Source organism: Coturnix japonica, chromosome 1, assembly GCF_001577835.2.
Source record: "Coturnix japonica isolate 7356 chromosome 1, Coturnix japonica 2.1, whole genome shotgun sequence".
NCBI classification, from domain to species: Eukaryota; Metazoa; Chordata; class Aves; order Galliformes; family Phasianidae; genus Coturnix; species Coturnix japonica.
In genome coordinates this window covers 14,115,482-14,135,073 of record NC_029516.1, presented here as the reverse complement: position 1 = coordinate 14,135,073, position 19,592 = coordinate 14,115,482, and the positions used below count along the sequence as shown (strand labels likewise).

At 44.1% G+C, this 19,592-nt stretch overlaps 1 protein-coding gene across 6 annotated transcripts in view; it reads left to right on the top strand.

Annotated features, from left to right (window-relative positions):
- Nucleotides 1-19,592, top strand: part of CELSR1 (cadherin EGF LAG seven-pass G-type receptor 1) — a 131,681-nt gene that overhangs the window by 77,242 nt on the left and 34,847 nt on the right. For all 6 annotated transcript variants that reach the window (XM_015851818.2, XM_015851809.2, XM_015851789.2 and 3 more), the window contains exons 6-13: nucleotides 11,700-11,857; nucleotides 12,939-13,102; nucleotides 14,235-14,360; nucleotides 16,902-17,068; nucleotides 17,480-17,665; nucleotides 17,982-18,095; nucleotides 18,467-18,641; nucleotides 19,406-19,547. In XM_015851818.2, coding sequence (XP_015707304.1) covers nucleotides 11,700-11,857; nucleotides 12,939-13,102; nucleotides 14,235-14,360; nucleotides 16,902-17,068; nucleotides 17,480-17,665; nucleotides 17,982-18,095; nucleotides 18,467-18,641; nucleotides 19,406-19,547 — 1,232 coding nt within the window. The remainder of the gene's footprint in view (nucleotides 1-11,699; nucleotides 11,858-12,938; nucleotides 13,103-14,234; nucleotides 14,361-16,901; nucleotides 17,069-17,479; nucleotides 17,666-17,981; nucleotides 18,096-18,466; nucleotides 18,642-19,405; nucleotides 19,548-19,592) is intronic.

The following is a 19,592-nucleotide window of genomic DNA, read 5'->3' as shown; positions in this document are numbered from 1 at the left end:
GCAGCCAGTGTGGAAGACGGACTGTATAAATCCCCAGCTGACTCTCAGAGGGACCCACAGCAGTAAGGATGCTTTGAAGAACCTTGGCTGTGCTGGTTACTTAGTCCTCCAGCTTCTGGCAAGGAGGTATTCAGGACAAACTTGATGCTTCTCCCACAACTAGACCTATTTGACAGCAGGTAGCAGTAAGGTGCCTTATTTTCACTTCTTCCATGCATTCCCTGAAGCTGCTGAGGAGCGACATGATTGCTCTTCAGAAGCCTGACTGCCTGGGGTGCAGCACTCATTGCAGGGACCTGCTGCTTTCCTTCCCACAATGGGGTTAGCTGGCCTGCGACTGAGGCAAGCTGAAACTTGAGTCTTGCCAGCAAGACTGAGCTCCGAGCTCACTTGAGGGCTAGAATTTGCCCATGTCTTTTCTTCGTGAAGAGCTTGTGCCCATCCCTCTGAATGGCAGTTGTTTGCCCTTGCCAAAATCCGCTCTGCTTCCGTGCCAAGACACACTCTGTAATTGATTTTCTGCACCTCGGGTACATTTTGCAGCTCTCCCCTTGTGCCTCTATGGTTGATCCTAAATGGTTATTAAACTGTGTCTGTGTAGTTGTTGTATGGCATCAGCAGAATGAATAATTTTGATCACTGATTCCCCTTGCACTGCTTCTCCCCACTGAAATCCTGCCCTCCCCTGTATTCTCATCTTCTCCTGCATCCACCATCTGGAGAAACCACAGCCCCCTTCTAGCTCCCGTCCTTCCTCAGGCTGCTTCCCACCATGTCTGCCAGCCATGGCCATCAACATTGCTTCCATCAGCCTCAGCTTCCTTGTGTCCCCACATAGGTTTCAAAATGGGCTCCAAACAGACACTGGAGCAGGCCTTTTTAGTGCAGTACCTACTGACCATGTTGCAGCTGTGAGCTCCTCCTGGATTCTGTCTTGTACAACTCCTGCATTTTCTCATTCTGTTCCATGTTATGCCTGCAACTCATTAGCAGAATAATCTTCAGGATTTTCGTTATCTTTATAGCAAATCTGTAACATTCATCACTGCCTTTATTTTACTGGAGCCTCTGTTTTGTCTCTGAGAGCCAGCGTTGAACGACTGGGAGCACTTCCAAAGGACTTCAGCAGGCACAGGCAAAAGTTCCCATTTGAAAGTTAAGTTCCACCTCTGTGCTCACACACAACCGTTGTGTTAATCTGCATTAGGGAGCTTGATGTAGCACTTTAGGGTGGGATGAAATGCAGCAACGTGGACAGTCAGCCTTACTTTGTGTGGCCCTGTGCCAGGTGCCTGCGGGGCCTGCAGACACAGGTCTCTCATCTTCTGAATGCACACCATTCTCTGGCAACAACAAATTCACCTCTTGAGGAAACAGAATTGTTCTTTATTTGGGACCAGCAATTCCTGTTAGAAGTGCTGGGTCTGTCTCAAGGCTGACAGGTGAACCAGAGCACAGCACAAGGGCTCAGCACAGACCTCTCTGTGCCCCACCACTGCCCATCTCCATCCCTGTCCCTGTCTGGCATGAAGGCAATGTTTGCCCAGCCTCAACTTGCCCTCTGATGAGGCTGCCAGCTGCCCCAGTGATTGATGAGGTAAGCAAATGCCTGCCGCCAAATAGAGACTGCCAGCTCCCTGGAAAAAAACCACGTAGCTGCCACCAGCTATGTGTAACATTCAGTCAGTGGACCAAGGTTGGAAGATTTTGCCCTTACAGTATCCAGGATGACATCCAATATTGTTTATCTTGGAACGGTCAGAAAACATGGCTGATGAGGAAATTCTTGAATAGGCGTTGGGTGTTATAGCTTGTGTTGGGAGCACCTCCCACAATGGGGAGAGGCTTCCTTTCCCTTCGCTTTCATTTATTTGGAGCAGAAAAGACGGATCCAACACAAGTCAAACTGCTGGAAATGTAATTTGCAATAAAGATTAGATACGGCTTATGTAAATGTCTATCACTCGTGACATCTGAGCAGACATAATTGTGATCTGAGGGAGAATTTCTGAAGTTAATCCTCCTGGTGGCTTCCAGACTAATTTGTTAAAGGATTGAGGGAGATTTGCTGAGTAAACAAAGAAGCTGTTGAAGGTTATGATATTGCCACTGTTGATCAGATGTGGGCCCTCCAGAGTTGAATTCTGTTGTCTCAGAGAAACTTGCTGTTGTCCACAGTGTCTGTGATTAGCTCGGTCCTGCTCCAGCAGTTCTTGGCATCTCCTGGTGGTAAAAAGTGCAGAGCATTAATTGCAGTGTTAAGCAAATATTGTTTGGAGGGGAGGAAGGGCATTGTAGATACTGAAAAAGTCATGAGTTTTCATGACAATTTAAACATGGGAAAGTTTGCAGGACACCAAGAATACAGGGGGCAGAGCAGCAGTCCAGTCTGCTTGTCAGTGGTTACCTGGTTAAGTACAGGGCCTCATTTTGTCAGAGGGGAGTTTCTTCAGTTATACAGGGAAGAAAAGCAAAACTGTTCTGTTGAAAAACTCACTTGCTTTGCCATTCAGGGTCAGAAATTTTACCAGTATCCAGAGAGGAACGTGTGTTTTATTTACTTTCCAACTAAAGAGACCAAGGAATTTTTACTGAGTTAACCAATATGAGAAGTCAGATGCCATCAAGGTACTTTACTGACAACTTTCTTAAAAGAAGAGAAATTCCTGAATCAGTGGATATTTGTGCTTTTGGTGGGTAGACTTGTATGCTCTTACAGCATGGTGGTAGCTTCTGCTGGAGGTACCCACTGAATATGGGTATGACCTTAAAAACTTGAGCAATTAAAATTACAAGCATCCAAAGGAAGGGAAAGAAATTAGATTTTCCATCTGCTGAATGCAGGCCAGGATTTTACAAAGATCAAAATGTTGTTTTAGTCAAACACAAAATGTACCTCATGTCTGAATGCAAAACATGTCATTTCCTACACGCTCAAAGCTCAGTTTTGAAATTGTCACGAGTAAAGGTAACCTCTGCTGAAATAGCTCAGTATGTGAGTCATTTCCTCATGATTCAGACTCCCATCTTTGCCGAGCCTCAACTCAACAGCTTCCACAGAAGTCCTGATCGTCAATGGAAGTCCTAGATAAGATCATAGATTTGATATGCAGAAACTAAAGCTTGATATATGCTAGAAATAACACACATTTACAGGTCAGGTAGATAATGTGCAGTTATCTACCAGAAGTTCTGGTGGTTTGAGCATCCTTTGAAATCTTTAAGTCATGTCAGCCTTTCCCTTTCTGAGGGAAAATTTTAGCTCAAGTGAGCTGTGTTGTTGGGGCACAACTCAATGGTTCTGAGGTGAGTTCTGTTTAATTAGGCAAAAGCATGAGTAGATAATAACATCAGTCCATTTCAACCATAAAATGGGGCAGGATCTGCTGAAAACACACCCAGAGCTCCATCTTTTGTGTTGAGGGTGGGAAGGGTAAGAGTTGGGAAGGCAGGAGAAGTGTTGCTCTAGGGTTGTCCCAGTCTTACACTCCTTCACATCCATCTGATGCTCCCTTAGCACAACTTGCTGTGGCCTGTGGCAACCATTCCTTCATTCTTAACACCTTCTGAAAATGACTACAGGGTTGCCTGGCTTTTATTTGGTCCTGCTCTGACATGGTTTTAGTGGGCATAATGGGGTGAGCCAATCTGCTCTTTCAGAACAGGATATTTATTCTTGCATGTTTCAATTAGTAGTTATTGTTTTTGTTGATTTTTTTTGGTTTTTTATTTTTTTATTTTTTATTTTTTTCTGGTAAAGGATAAGTGAAAAGTGATTAATACCCGAGAAAGGAAATCAGGGCTTGGCTGTAGAGCAACATTCCATTGCCTTGACACAAAATAACAAATAACCGGCCTCTAAATCTGTGTCTCAGGAAATGAAAGTGTAAAACAGTGAAAGTCATCTGAGGGTCATTGAAATGCAAAGTGTGTCCTGCTCCTCAGCCCTGAATTGCTCAGCTATCTGTAACAGCTTGGAGAAATGTTAGGGAGGAAGTGGGCCAGGCCAGTGCAGAATGCTTTACTGTCTTTCTCTTCCCAGTGCTTTTGCAACACTATTCTGACAGAATTTGCAAGCAACATCTGACATACTTGTTGTGATAGTGATTTTATATTTGCATATAAAAGGAATGTTTCTGAAGCACTACCCAGGATTTTTGCACAGAGTCTTGAAGTCAAAAACAAACAGCGCTTAAAGCTTGTGTCCACCTTCCCCTTGGCTGGGCCTCAGTTGTGTGGTCCCCTGTGGCTTTAGGCTTTCTGCCCTGCAGACAGCCCTGGACAAGCTGGCACCGGTCAGCCTGGGTTGGCTTGGGCTGCCAAACACCTTCACACCACAGATCTCCTTGGAGATTTAGTAGCATTTCCCCAAAAGGTGTTTTTCAGCTCCTCTGAAAGCTGAAGAGGCAGGAAGGTGGCAGACTGGAGGATCAGGCCTCAGATTCAGTACTGCACTGAGGGCTGGGCCCTGCAGAGCCAACTGCTGTTCCGAGATGGGGAACAAGCAGTGGGGTTACCAAGTAACATTCAGTGCTGGGAGCAGTGACACTCTGACACCGTGGCATCACATAATTTTCTTCAGGTTTGGCAGGTTTGGCAGTCATTAGGGTTGCACCTGTGGTGACAACCATTTATTTACCTTCCTCAAGTGCCACTAGTTTTTGTGCTTTTCGGTTTCTGACAAAGTATGTTGCTCTTCCAAAAAATGCCTCTGTCCTTTTTGTTGTTGCAAAGGAGCATTTTCACCCTCTATTCAGTTTTGGAGGGGTTGAAACACCGATTTGGCATGGCATGCTGTTTTCAGCAAAGTCATTGAAATGGCACCTCAGGAATTCAGTGCAAGGACTTTGAAGTGCACTGCTATCTGCCTTTAATCACACACTAAATCTATAGTAACTCACTAATTCCCGGTGAACTTTTCAGGCATTTTGCATCTGTCTGTGGAATGAGGGGAAGCAGGCCCTTGCTCACCTGGGGACCAGAGGGCCTGAGGGTCCCTCACCTGGTCCATATGGCAGTGTGGAACTACTGGGTTTGATAGACCCAGCTGTGCCCCAGACACCTGCACTAAGCCCCAGAATGGTCAGAATCATGGGATTATTAAGGTTGGAATGACCACTAAAATCATCCAGTCCAACCATCAGCCCATCCCCACTGTACCCACTGACCACGTCCCTCAGTGCCACATCCACACAGCTCCTCAACACCTCTAGGGGCAGGGACTCCAGCACCTCCCTGGGCAGCCTAAGCCAGTGCATCACCACTCTTTCTGGGAAGAAACTGTTCTTAGTATCCAGCCTGAACCCTTCCCTAATATCCAGCCTTGGCAAGATGTCAACTGGGACAAGGATAAGGGAGAGAGTTGGCTGTGTTGTGCTATTTCTAGGTGTTAACCTGCAACCTGACAGCAATAATGTTTTCATCCTGGATGCATGAGTAAGATGTAATAAATACTGTATTTATAGGAAGCAAAATATGTTTGGGAGTTGTACTCTGACATGGGGGCAAATTGTGAAGGGAGATTTGCTGAAGTGGGAGAGGAGAGCACCTGAAGGAGAACACAGCTGTAAGGGGAGCAGGTGGAAGGGAGGGAGGCAGAAGAGAGGGTAGGGGGAAGGAGCACAGCCATAGGGGCACTACAGGGAGGAGGAGAGGGCTGCGGAGGGCCAAAATTAGTCAAATGCAAGAGCATGCCTTGGCAGGAGTTGTATGGGACCTGTGAAGATGCTGTTCGCTTTCTGTCATAAAAGGAGTACTTCTGGATGCCCGCTGTGCATGCACACTGCTCTTCACAGCTCTGCAGTGAGGCCTCATGCCATTGCCACATGCTGGGATACAAGGTGGGACATGAGGCTGCTCTGTCTCTACAGCTCTGAGAGCAGTGCTGCTCACATGTGCCACATCCCCTGATTGTGTGAGAAGCCTGTCTGCTGGATGCAGCCAAAATGAGATAACAAACCAGGCCAGCAAAACCCGCTCAGCCCCTCAGCCCAGCCTGAATGCAGACTGCTGGTGCTGCAGGGAGTTTGTCTAGGAAAGGAACAGGTCTGGTGGCTTTTCAGCATTTGCATTTTTGATTCACTGATGGGAAGCTTTGGGGTTTTCCTTTTCACTGTCACAGGCTCTCATGTTTCTCTATAGACTTGAGCCAAGTTTGTATAAAGAAATGCCATTAAAATATTCAGGGAGTAAAGGGGATGCATACATCAAAGGAACGAGGGTTTGATGTGAAATGATGCGGCCTGTTTTTCCCTGGTGACTCATCAGGAGGGATCCAGTGGATGTTTGCAAGAGATTTTCTGTTCTTCATATCACTAATTTTAAAGATGCTTTGGAAATCTCTAGAGGGAAACTTGAAAAAAGCAGAGATCAACATTAATGGTTCGTCTTAATCTAACCTAATCTAGAATTTCCCAACTGCTCTGAAAAATTCACGGCACAGCACTAAGCTTCACTGGCATTTCTCTGCTTGCTGCTGGCCGATGCGTTTGTTTTTTCCTGCTTATTTATTTATCCTCCTCTTGGGGCCGGCCAGGGGCTGCTGGCCCAGGCAGAGCGTGGCGGCAGGCGGTTAATGAGCTTTTTGACCACTGAAGCAGCACAGCATCGCCTGGGAATCAGAGGGGCTCGCTGCCTTCTAGGCGTTGGATGGCAGCACAGGGGCTGGGGGTTAACGAAGGGGCCGGGGGGCTGGCGGGAGGCCTAATGAGCGCCAGGGAGCCAGGAGGGGGACGGTCCGGCAGCAGCATCCCACGGGACCCACTGCTGGTGGCTCCATTTTTTCCCATTATCACTGTAGCTGGAAGGGCTGGGAAGAAAAGAGCCCCAAAGGGAGTGGTGTGAGGCACTGAGCAACACTTGGGGTCTGAACCAGCACGTTAACAATGCAGAGGAGTGTTGTTTTGTGTTGAAAATAGCTAGGAAACAGATTCTTTTTAACCTTTAACCACTCATAACAGTCAATAAATCATTAGCTACTGATTAACAAAAACAGAAGGGTAACTTATTGTCCAGTAAGCAAACTCTTGGAAACCCTGAAAGGCTGGCACTGACTTCAGGATGGCTTTTCTTTTTACAGATTCACACTTACTTAAAGACAAACAAACCAAGCTCTGCATATTAAACCATTCCGCACAAAGCATTTGGACAAAAGGCCAACTTTCTAAAGCAGATTTTTGATGAGTACAGTGAGCCGAGGAAAGGCAGCATTTACAGCATGTGGCATTATATATATCCTCTGAGAGAAACAGCTCTCCAGATGCCAAGCATGACTAGATCAGTTTGGTCTCATTTTCTGGAGTTCCTATTTTATGTTCTCTAAGTCTTGACCATAATTGCAGTCTGCTGCCAAGTCCTCTCCTCCACTGTCGGCCCCTTCACTGGGCTCAGTGGGGTGGCTGGACAGATGGAATGAGCCATGGCCAAGGCTGGTACTGCAGAGCACAGCTTTGAGTGTGAGGTCAGGAAATACCCATGAAGATGGAATACTGCTCTGTGCCTGACCAAAAATGCTCTACTATCACTCCTTCCATCTTTGCAAGAAGTCAAATGGCATTTTTTTGGGTGAGAATGGAATTTGGTGGAAAATGTTTCCGGTGGAGGAGACTTTTGTGAGACCTTTGGGAAAGCCCTTTTGCTGAGGGGGCGGTGAGGTGCTGGAACAGGCTGCCCAGAGAAGCTGTGGAAATCTCATACTTGGAGATGTTCAAGAGCAGGTCAGACAGGGCCCTGTGCAGCCTGATGTGGTGCCTGAATTAGTGGGTGGCAGGGTAGTTGGAACAAGATAATCTTTGTGGTCCCTTCCAACCCAAGCTATTCAAAGATTCTGTGATATTATGGATTAACTAATACAGGGTAAGATCCAGAGAGCTAATCCTCATTGCTGTTGTTGAGTGACTAAACAAATGTTGTCACTTTGCATATTTTTATGTGTACAGTATTCAGTCTGGTTTAATACAAGATAACTCTACCCAAGGTGGACTATTTGCTTTAATTTCTACAATGGTTTTGCATTGTGACTTTTAAAAACAATATTGTTTATAATGTAAAAATGTAACAGAAATGTTTTAAAGCATATAGAACAAGGCTTCCATTATCCATTAATCTGGATGTCTTTTCCACTCACTATGCATTATTAGACCATCTGTATCTTTAATGAGTAACTGTGTGAGTTCCAGCAGTTAAATATTTACTTTAAAATAAGAAAGGATCCAAATGAAACTGGGATACATCAGAATCTCGCTCTGATGTTTTAAGTGGAATGGGAGTAGATTTGTGCAGTAGATATGCAAACTGTAAGCATATGTGTTTTGATGACCTTCTCTCCTCTATCCGGCTCCATTTATACAACACAAGTTCACAGATTAAGCTTCTCAGCTTTTTTCAGGCACCTGTGAGGGTCAGCATATGTTTCTTTCTGCTGAGGCTGTCGGATGGTGTCAAAACAGTTCATCGCTCCACACTTGGGTTTCACTACAATCAGATCTGGCATCTCCACTAAAGTACTTTTTCAGTGACATTTTCTCACTCCATCATCAACTGTGACCAGAGGAAATGCCTGCAGGTGGCCTGCAGCCACATTGGCAGCCCAGGGCAGAAACAGCACCCCCACAGCCCGAAAGTGGCCATTGTTTACTATGTTATGTGCTTACTGCCATTGAGGAGCATCAATATGATCCGTCTTGTTTTACAGATAAAGAGAAATGAAGGGATCTCTTTAATGTGTCAGGGCTCTGCTTCCTTCTCATTACTCTGTGTGCAGTTATGACAGGCAAACATAGATACCTATGCAGCAGACTTTAATATGGGATACACCGAATATTTGAAGAATCATTACATGATGATAAGGGTAATGCTTTGCAACATTTGCATTTTTTTCCCCATGTTTTCAGCCCAGGACAAACACATTCTTTTGTGCTTTGTTGAAGGGTGACCAGGTTCTCTCTGGCACTGCTTGGTTCCTCTCCTTGCTACTCACTTTTTCAGCATGTGGTCTTTGAAGTTTGAATCCCAGCTCCTTTCTGGGCAAGCAATAAGTTAAAAGGCAGTGTTAAGGGCAGTGCAAGCTAAATTTTCAGTTCCGTGAGCAGGAACTCAGTTACGTGACTTGCATGGCCACTAATGGGGGTCATGCTGGTACATTCCTGTTCACCACGCTGAGCATTTACTCAATGAGTGCAGAATTGGCACAGTAGTGAAACGTGCCTTTTGAGGGTAGCGTGGTGTTTCAGGAGATGGGGCTGACAGGCAGAAAGGACTGCTAAGGGCCCAGATGAAAGTCTGGCTTTTAACTCCTTGAACACATTTCCAGAAAATAACAGTGTGAATTGGCACTGTTTTGTGGTAGCTGTTCCTCCTGGTAGGGATCAGTCTTGCTCCAGTAATATACCACAGAAGCAGAGATCATGCTTGAAATGTAGATGTTGGTGCTGTCACTTAGTGTTCAGAATTGCCTTTATTGAGCATTTTGCAAGTATTAATTGCTATGGCTTCTTCTCTTAGCAACACAGGTCAGCCCATTGCTTACATGAGCTTCTCTAATTCCAAACAAATAGAGTTCTTTATAACTTTTGCCCCTGCCACTGTCCCAAAGATCACCCCTCCTAATGCCGGGCACCACCTGCTGATTTACAGCCTATGTTACTCATGGGCATCTTTTATCCATTTGCTCTTGTACCGCATCCATTGCAGTGATTGCATCTTCTCAGCTCCAAAACTCTTCCCCAGATTTCATTTGCCAGCCTTCATGAGTCCTTTCGGTCTATTACGTTTCCCTGACCACACTAATGTGCATCAGCCCTAGTTTGAAGTTACTTTTAATAAATAAAATACAAATTATCCGCAATATTCTGTTCTCTTCATTGTGGTTGGTTTATGTTTTTAACCACACCATAGTTCTTAATAGCTTTACACTCAATTAATGCAGTTAATTCTTCCATACTTTCCCATCATCGATAGCTGGGAATCTCCATGCCTGCCGTAGAAGTTTTTGTCATTAGATCCCAATTTTTATGTTGTGTGATTAATTCTCTAAGCCTCGTATTCAAAGTGTTTATTTTCTCATAGTACTCCAGATATCCTTTGAATCACCAGAAAACTGTGTTTAAGACTAATCAAAATAAGAAATGAATAAAATCAGTTTCGTCATTAAATGCTGCAAGAACACCTAACTTCGGCTCCTGCAGTTCCAGTCTTTTGGTTTTGACAACATTTCAGCTATCAGGCATTCCCTAAGCTGTGTCCTGAGAAGATGAGTAGTATATTATGTGTGACAGAAATAAGAAGTCCAGATCACGTTAAATCACTCAAAGAATTTCTTTCCTTTCTCAGCAGCATATTCTTTCATTTTTGGCCAGCTGTATCAAATGGGACTCTTAGCATGTTCAGTAAGTCGTGACATGTTTGAACTAAGGAGGGTTTGTACTGCGTATGGGTTTTTTTTTTCAATCACTTGAGTAATTCATTTATTTTTCTTCAGCTCATGGTTCTGTGTGGTCATCAGAGCTGAAGAGATGCCAGAGGTCTGCACTGCAGTTGCCAGTCAGCATCTAAAGAAAAAACTTTGCAATTTCAATGTTAAATAAAAGGAGGGAAAAAAAATCCATTTACCACTGCGGCTGCTTGACTGTGAAGGAGCAGCTGCAAACTGATGAATCTCATCAGGTTGCAGTCTTGATTAACATTGGGCAGAGCCCTCCTGCTGCGAGAGTAAATACCCTTCCTTTGTCAAGGCTCCTGTGTAAGAAACAATAGATGATTTCAGTGAAGCAAGAGAACATAAATGTTAATCAAATCATTCCTCTGAATGAATAGAAGTAGCACCCAGAATGTAAACATTTTAATTTTGGAAGGGAATGTCTGCCTGTCGGCTACTTTGTTTTTTATGTGTTGGGGTTTTTTCTTGGTTTACTTTGAGAAGTTGCTCGGTATCGTTTCCACCGTAATATTTTCAGCACCAATACTATCTGTGGTTCCTGTCTGCCCAAGCGAAGCAGCAGCACAGCCCAGAGAGTATCAGAAAACTGAAATCTGCCTTCATGTGAGTTAGGAGAGGTCAAAACCTTATACTGTATAGCTGCCAAACTGTGTGATCACATTAGTTCACATTAAGTAGAGGAAGTGGAAAATACTTTCCAACTGGAACTGACACCAGGAAACATCTTTTTAAGAAGTTTTTTCTGTGTTAGGGTAATTACTCTTGCAAATAAACCTTGCTGTCTTTACTGATGATGAGATGACTTTAAGTATTTAATGTATTTATGTGTGTACAATTGTAGCAGGAAGAATTGGCTTTTATCCCCTTATTGCTTCCCCAGTTTTTGTAGTTGCTGAAGTGAGGGTGACAGCGCCTGCACACAGGGTAGCAGTGAGGTTATGAGGCTGAGTGTGATAGTTCCTGTTTTGGTGCCCACATTTGTTCTTTAGGACACCTTGTGGTTGGGCAGGCAGGAGTTTCCTGAATTGTAGGGTTTCCTGAATGAAACCCTCTGAAGTCATCCATTTGGGCTTTTTTTCCTTGCTTAGGTATTGACTAACTTAGCCAACTTAATTGGTCAATTTAGCTTTTTCTATTTCATTTCAATATCCTATTTTTGTCCCCCTTTGGGAGTAATAAGAAGTGTGCTGTTAAGCTCTCTGAACCAGTGTTTAAATCCTTGCATGTATATAGCATTGTATGACGTGCTCTTTACTTCTTGAAGCCCAACATTGGACGATTAGGAATTCCCCATGGACCTTCAGGGGAAAAGGTGGCAGTGGTGACTGTGGATGACTGTGACACAGCAGTGGCCGTACGCTTCGGAAGCCTCATTGGAAACTACACCTGTGCTGCCCAGGGGACTCAGACTGGCTCAAAGAAGTAAGAATTTCCTCTATTATTTGTGTTTTCCATTCGTTCTTCTCCTCCAGGGAGCAGTCAGCAACATGAGGTTAACAATCAAACAGATGAAGTCAGAAAAATAGATGCAATTTAACAAGAAAAACTGGCAAGTTTTAGTTTGGGAGATGAAATTTGGTGGCTACTCCAAGCATTGGCACACTTGGTGCAATGCACAGTTTCACATAGACACAGATGTGTGCCTAAATTGCACCTGAATTAACCAGAAATCAGTGTAGATGGCCCCAGAAAATAATCCACTTGAAAATGTAGAGATTGAGGCAAACACATTGTTAAACTTTTTTAGGAAAAAGATAGCTGAAAAGCTTAATACTTCCATCACTTAATTTAATGGTCCTGTTTTCAAAGGAGATGGAAATGAAGAAGGCACAGAAAAGGTCACTGAAACTCATCAGGTATGAGAAAAAGACTTTCCTGTGAGGAAAAGGATTGTTGCTGTTGAGTTTAAAGAGAAAATGGACAACAAATAACATATAGGGGTATAAAATAATGAGTGATAGCAGAAAAGCCACTGATAAACACATGCTTCACTAGAATCCCAAGCAGAGAGAGCAGCATAAAAATGAGGAGTAATTTAAGACTTCTTGCAGTCTGGAATCAATCAGTGGAATCTATTTCCACCAGTAAAATCTTCAGAAGTCTTAAAAAGGATTGGCACTGCATGATAACGAAGTCCTTACATGAAAGGCCGCAACACCTCAACCCTTTTGTTGTGGAGTCTAAGCCAGCCCCTAGCTTACTGGAGTCAGAAAGAATTGACCCACAGCTGTATGTTTTTCCATAATCTTCACTTTCTTCCTCAAGTTTGCCACTGTTAAAGATAGGTCATGGGGTTCTGTGTTCATATGGCAACCCTACATGACAGGTTATGGTGTTTCTGCGTTGTCACCAGTAACAGCTGTTTCACATAAAAGTTGTTTGGAGGTAAATGGCAGCATGAGTATACTCAACATCTCCAACACGCTTATGGAAACAGTAAGATAAGAACCAAAACAAAACAAAGGGCATGTGAGAAACAATGATCATTTCTTTGTTCCTTCAGATCGTTGGACCTGACTGGCCCTCTGCTACTCGGCGGCGTCCCAAACTTGCCAGAAGATTTCCCAGTGCACAACAGGCAGTTCGTCGGCTGCATGAGGAACCTCTCCATTGACAGCAAGCCAATTGACATGGCTAGTTTCATTGCCAACAATGGCACGCTGCCGGGTAAGAACGACCAAAGGCTCAAAAGTCAACAGGACGAAGCTCTCTGCCCTACCTGTATGTAAAACAGCATTTGAGAAAGGTGGGCACTGTGAGCAGCCCCATCCCTGGCACGACTGCAGCCAGGCCTGCTCAGCACTCCACGTCTGTTTGAGCAAGGTGTGGTTAGTGCCTGTGCCAAGGACGCGCACAATAGCCTGTGGCATGGCATGCACTTAAACCTGTAAGTGGCAGGCAGAAAAGAACTGGGCTTGTTTAGACCTTCTACATCACCACAAGTTTCTCCCAGGAATTTGCACAGATAATTTACTATTTTTTTAAACAAAGTAATAACTACCTATTCAGTGTCACTTTGCTCTGAAAGCCAATAGGATTAGTTCATGAAAAAGACATTGTTTCTAGTGACTTTTTCATGAATCATGTTTATCCTGTAAGTCAAATGGTGCAGTTTTCCATGTCTGGAGCCAGCTTCATACAGCAGCATATTGGAATTTCTGGGTTGGTTTCTTGTCCCTGGATCTACAAAGATGAATTCTGATTTACATAACATTCTCATCAGCACAAATCTGTCTCTNAAGATCAGCAAGTCCTTTCCTTTCACCCTGCTGGAGGTCTGTGTGAGAGCTAAATTCTGGTGTTTCATTTGGTGCATTGATCGTGTAATAAGAAGGAACTTGTGGCATAAGCTTCAAATTACTTTTTTATTTTGGAGCATTTTTTTAATATTCATGACCCTGATGTTGGTTAAACACAAGTTTTTGTCCTGTGGAAATAAACACCCAGAAGGACATAAGAAAATAAGTCTGTTTTTGAGATTGGATTTCTTTTTCCTTGTTTCTAGCACGTTCCCACATGGTTTAAAACTTACAGTAGCTTTACTCCTCTGTGTGACAGTGCACATTGCAATTCCCTGATTAGTTTCCTGGTTACATTACAGTAAATTGAGAGCAGTGGTACTGAGTCATAGCACTGGTCAATCTGGCTGTCTCCTGCAGTGGTCGCTGGATACTTGTCCCAAATTTTCTCTTCATTTACAGAGTGACTAAGTCTTCTTTTTGCAAATGAACTCAGCTTCAGTCCCTCAGAGCCTTTTCTTGCTGAAGCTGTGTAAAGTTACTGTTTTTCTGAATTACAGGCTGTGCTGCACAGAGGAACTATTGCGAAGCCAACTGGTGCCAAAACGGAGGCACGTGTGTTAACAAGTGGAGCACCTACATCTGCGAGTGCCCCGTGCAGTATGGAGGGAAGAACTGTGAGCAAGGTAGGGTGAAAGGACCTCTGTGCAGCATCTCATCCCATTACCAGTCACTGACATCTCAGAGCATTTGTGTCCAACTGTGGCAATTTAGGGAATAAGTAATAGAGGACTGCAATTGAAAAATCCCCTTTTGTCTGCTTGAAATCTGTGTGAGATCGCCTGTATAGTAAATGTGATAGCTCACTTACCGATGGTAGCAGCAGCTTTCATTAATTTACTTATATGACCAACACAGCTCCACAGCACTTGGCAGTATTTGGTAATTTGTTTATAATAAAACTGCCAAATCCTAAGCCCTCTTAAATCAATGGAAAGAATCCTGCTGACTTTATTAGGCTTTGACTCAAACCAGGGTCAAATGTGCATTTTTAATCACCACTTCCTTGGCAAGAAGGCAGTTTCTGCTGTGTACGAGCACTTTCAGTTTAACTGGGTTTTTCTTTGATTGAACACAATGTGCGTGTATGTGTAAAACCTCATTAATACTAGATGAGGAAGGAGCAGCAGGTGTGTTCCACAGGGCGTGAAGAACCCGCCGTTAGCTTCTCCCAGGGAAGCCAGAGCAGCCTGCCCAAGGGGATCCTTGGGGTCAGTGCACTGCAGGCTGCCTGCTGCTCCAAGGCAGCACAACCACATCTGGCACAGGGTTGCCATTCTGGAGTCCTCTTGCACTGGAGGCTTCCAAGAAAGAGCACCTGCCTTAACTGGACAAGACTTCCCTAAAGGCAGAAGGACAAACTCTGCCCAGTGCTCTCCCAGGTGCAGGTACGATAGGGTTTCATTTCCATTATCCCCTCCATGACACTTAGCCTAGAACAGTCTGCAGCACAAGCAAGGATTTTGTTCTTTTGATGTATCAACCCCAAATCAGACATTCTTTATTACTCTTAGCAGGACATGGGCCCAGGAATAGCAGACTCCAAGCTGAGGTGTGCATTCCAGAATGTTTGCAAACCACTTTAGCACAGCATGCCTCACCCAAGGGGCCAGAACTAGGTTGAAATTGCTCTCATCTTGCCTGAGCAGCTTGGGAATAGAGAGCTGCAGGCAGAGCTTGCAGTTATGCTTCAGGCTTGGAAAGGAGGGTCTGCAGGGTGGAGTTGGCAGAAATGGATGGTGGAGGTGTTCTCCTAGCTTCCACGTAACACAGAGCCCAGAGCTGCTATCACTACCACTAGTGACATATTTGCTTTCTGAAGCAGCTCCAAGGCAGAGGGATGATTTGAAGCATGTGTGCTCACCCCCAAGGTGACAGGGTTGATTGGGTCCCTTCTTTAGGCATTGAATATGGCCACCAGTCCTATGTACAGAACCTGGGCCTCAGGCTTGGTAAGGATTGGGGGTGGAGAGAGGCCTGAGGGCTGAAGAACAGGGATTTTTGTTCTACAAACAAGGCAAGTTGCACCCTGGCCTCGGGGAAGGGAGGGGAGTTGGGAGGCAGTGTGGGAAGGGAATGATGTCTGTGGGCACCTTAAGTCACCACTGGTGAGAAAAGGAAGAAGGAGGCTTACTGTCATGCCAGTCTTGTTCTCCCAGGAGGCAAGCTTGCAAACTGTTTCCCCAGCCTCTAGCAGGTGGGAGGGCCCAGAGTTTACCTTGTCTGCTCTCCAGAGGCAGGCAGGCTAAAAAATCTCATCAATGATCTGGAAAACTACTCACAAAGAAATTGGGAGTTAATGCTATTGTGAAGATTGGCAGGTTAGAGGAGGATGGAGCCAGCTGGCTTATGCATGCCTAGAACAGAAGGAGGCGATGATCATGGTCAACATGCATGTCATGGTGTACACTGATGTGGTTGCAGCGTGGACTGGTGAATCATGCAGTGGCCCAGAGAGCCAGAGCTCAAGCACTGGATTCAAGTTTTAAGCAAGAAGGGTGCAAATAGGATGGAACAAGTGGATAGGACAAGAGGCAATGGGCTCAAAGTGGATAACAGTTCCATCTAATACCAGGAAAATATTATTTACTGTGTGGGTGAAGATGGAGCATAGGTTGTCCGCAGACTGTGGAGTCTCCTTCTTGGAGTCTATCAAAAGAGAGAGGGCATTGTTCAGGAGCCAACAGAGGGTCCCACATCAACACCACTGAATGTTTGTGCAGGATTAGACATCAGGGCAACACTTCAGCTGTCAGCTTTAGATATCTAAGGCAGATGGTTTTGGTGACTCCACAAGAGCTATCTCCCTGTGAAGAGACTGCAGAACTGATACAGCTGAATAAGCTGGCCCAGGAGTATTTATAATTAATTAACATTTCCTGTTGCCTCAGAGCCTTTCCTCTGTGTTTAATTTGTTAATTAGAAGCAGGTAATCAAGGATATGTTGAAAACATCTGCAGTAAGCATTGCCCTTGCAATTCCGGCTCTGTCCACCCACTCATCATCAGAAATCTACCAGCAGAGATCCTGAGCTTACCTTTCTAGGAACATTTCTCACCTGTGTAATGCAGTAGCAGTGTGGAGATGCTGCCATGCATGTCATTTCTCCTCTTAACCTCTGTCCTGAAGGATATAAAGAGGTTTCTGTCTTTCCTTTTCTTTTACAGTAATGCCTTCTCCTCAGCGTTTCAGTGGTGAGAGCATTATCATTTGGAGTGAACTTGATATTACCATCTCTGTGCCGTGGTACATTGGGCTGATGTTCAGAACACGGAAAGTCAATGGCATGCTGATGCAAGCAAATGCAGGGACTGCATCCAAGATCAACATTCAGGTAGAACTGTAGACTTTTTTCCTAGAAAAGACTTAAAAAATCCTCTTCCATCCCCATCTGTTGACATGGCCATGTGGAGTGCGTAGCTTCTTCCATCCAGTTAAATGCACATCAATAGATGCAAATGACTTCCTTATCCTTTTAATTCTTGTAATATCACTCTAAAATTCAGGTTCTGAGGCTTAAGATATTTTTTTCTTAACAAACTTAGTATCTTTGCATTAATACAAATGCAAAAAATATGTCTCTGTTGTCTTTCTTCTCCTCGCTAAAGTTATCAACTGAATGCCTGAAGTTATATGAGGGGTTACTGCAAGTGTTCTTCATTCTATTGTATTTCTGGGGGAGAGATTTTCTGTCTCACCCAAGACAAATATGTGCTAAATAATAGACTTCTTTTTTTCCCAACAGATATTGAACAACTACGTGCAGTTTGAAGTGTACAGTGGCATGACCCAGGTCGCCAGTTTGAAGATGACCCAGTCACGAGTCAGTGATGGGGAATGGCATCATTTACTGATAGAGCTAAAGAGTGCTAAAGATGGAAAAGACATCAAGTACCTGGCTGTCATGTCCTTGGACTATGGGATGTACCAGGTACAGCAGCGTTAGAACTTTGCCACTAAGCACTACAGTAAAATTCTTCAAAGAGTCTGTGGACAAATCCTTATGCTCTGATCCATGTTCTGCAATGATTGGTGCCTAATGAAGTTACATTAATTTACAAAGCCTAATGATAATGTATCTTACGAACAAGTCAGTAAAAAGTCACATTCAAATGTCCAAGCTCCTCACCACTTCAATATTTTTTCCCTTACCTACTGCCAACTGTTTCTGCACTGCATCACAAAAGAAAGTAGCTGGGTTGTAGAGAATGGCGGTGCATTTTATCAGCTGCCCTTTTCCTCAACAGAGCACTGTGCAGATTGGAAATCAACTACCTGGACTGAAAATGAAAAGCATCATTGTGGGAGGAGTCTCTGGAGACCAAGTCTCTGTTCAGCAGGGGTTTTATGGCTGTATGCAGGTAAGAGATGAGAAGCATAGAGGCGAATGTTGAACTTCTTAGAAAGTGTGCATATGAAAATGCAGGTTTTCCTTTCTCATCCTTTCTCATCTTTCCCCAAACGTTTCTTTTTCCTCCATCAAAATCTAGAGATCCAAATAGTTATGTCCATGCACTTTTCCCAGGTACAAATCTGGTCTCGTGGGAGAACATCCCTTCTCTTCTTCTTCTTTGATTTTATCAAAGACCAGAATTTGAAAATATCTTGTTTTGACTCATCAGATGATGCTTCTGTAAACTGTAGCCTCGTAGACTAATAGTAGTAGTGAAACACATACTACTGCATCCAGAATGAGCACTCTAAATTAAAAATAATTGCCTTTTGTCACCAGGGAGTCAGAATGGGAGAGACATCCACAAATATAGCTACACTGAACATGAAACAGGCTATCAAGATCAATGTGAAGGAGGGTTGTGAAGTGGATAACCCTTGTGACTCCAACCCATGTCCTCAGCACAGCTACTGCAGCGATGACTGGGACAGCTACTCCTGTGTGTGCGACCCAGGTAACCCACTGATTCATCCTGTGTACCCAGATAGGAACTGGATCCCTTCTCCATGAGCTCATCAGAAGAAAAACAGCAGCAGCAGCAGGACATTCTGCAAGCCCTTTGCAAGCATCCTGCTGCTGCTTTGGTGCTCATCTACTGATTCTTCCTCTTCCAATCAGTATTTTCTTTCTCTGACTTGTTGTACCACATTTGAAGCTGCAGGCATGGACTAAGGATCATTTGTTCTAGGCAGCGTTTCAACCAAAGGCAGTTTCTGGTCCAAAGGATTCTTTCTTTGCACTTCCTCTTCTTTTCTGTTATGTAGTGTTTTTTTCCCACTGTTTTGTTTTGTTTTTTTCTTTTTCAGCCTTTTTTTGCTGTTGGGTGTCAGTCTTACACCCTGCATCCTAATCAAGATACTTTGAATGTTTTCTCTGTTTAGGTGCGTGTAGCCAGGACACGCTCTCAGCACCCATTGCAGTCACCTCTCATATGTGCAAGAAGAGAATACAAAGCTATCTGTGAAGCTTGCCTTGCATATAGAACTGGGGACCAAAGACACAAGGGTGCCTCAAGCATGTTAACAGGCTGTTGAAAAGAGCAGCCCACTTTAGTTTTTGCTGAGAAGGAAGAGTACCTTTTTTTGACAGTATCTTGGGGTATCTGCTGATTATTGAAGATGTTTTATTAGTGCGTAAGCTTAAAATATATGATCTTTTAGAGACATGCAAATCATAAATTACAATGGTTGAAGTAATTTTATGACTTTGTCTCCCCAGGGTACTTTGGAAGAGACTGTGTTGATGTATGTAACCTGAACCCATGTGAGCATGTCTCCACGTGTGTGCATAAACCTAGTTCATCCCATGGATACACCTGTGAATGTGGACAGAGTTACTATGGGCAGTACTGTGAGAGCAAGTAAGAGAATTATTCTCCTTCTTTGGCTCCACGATTGTCCCAGCT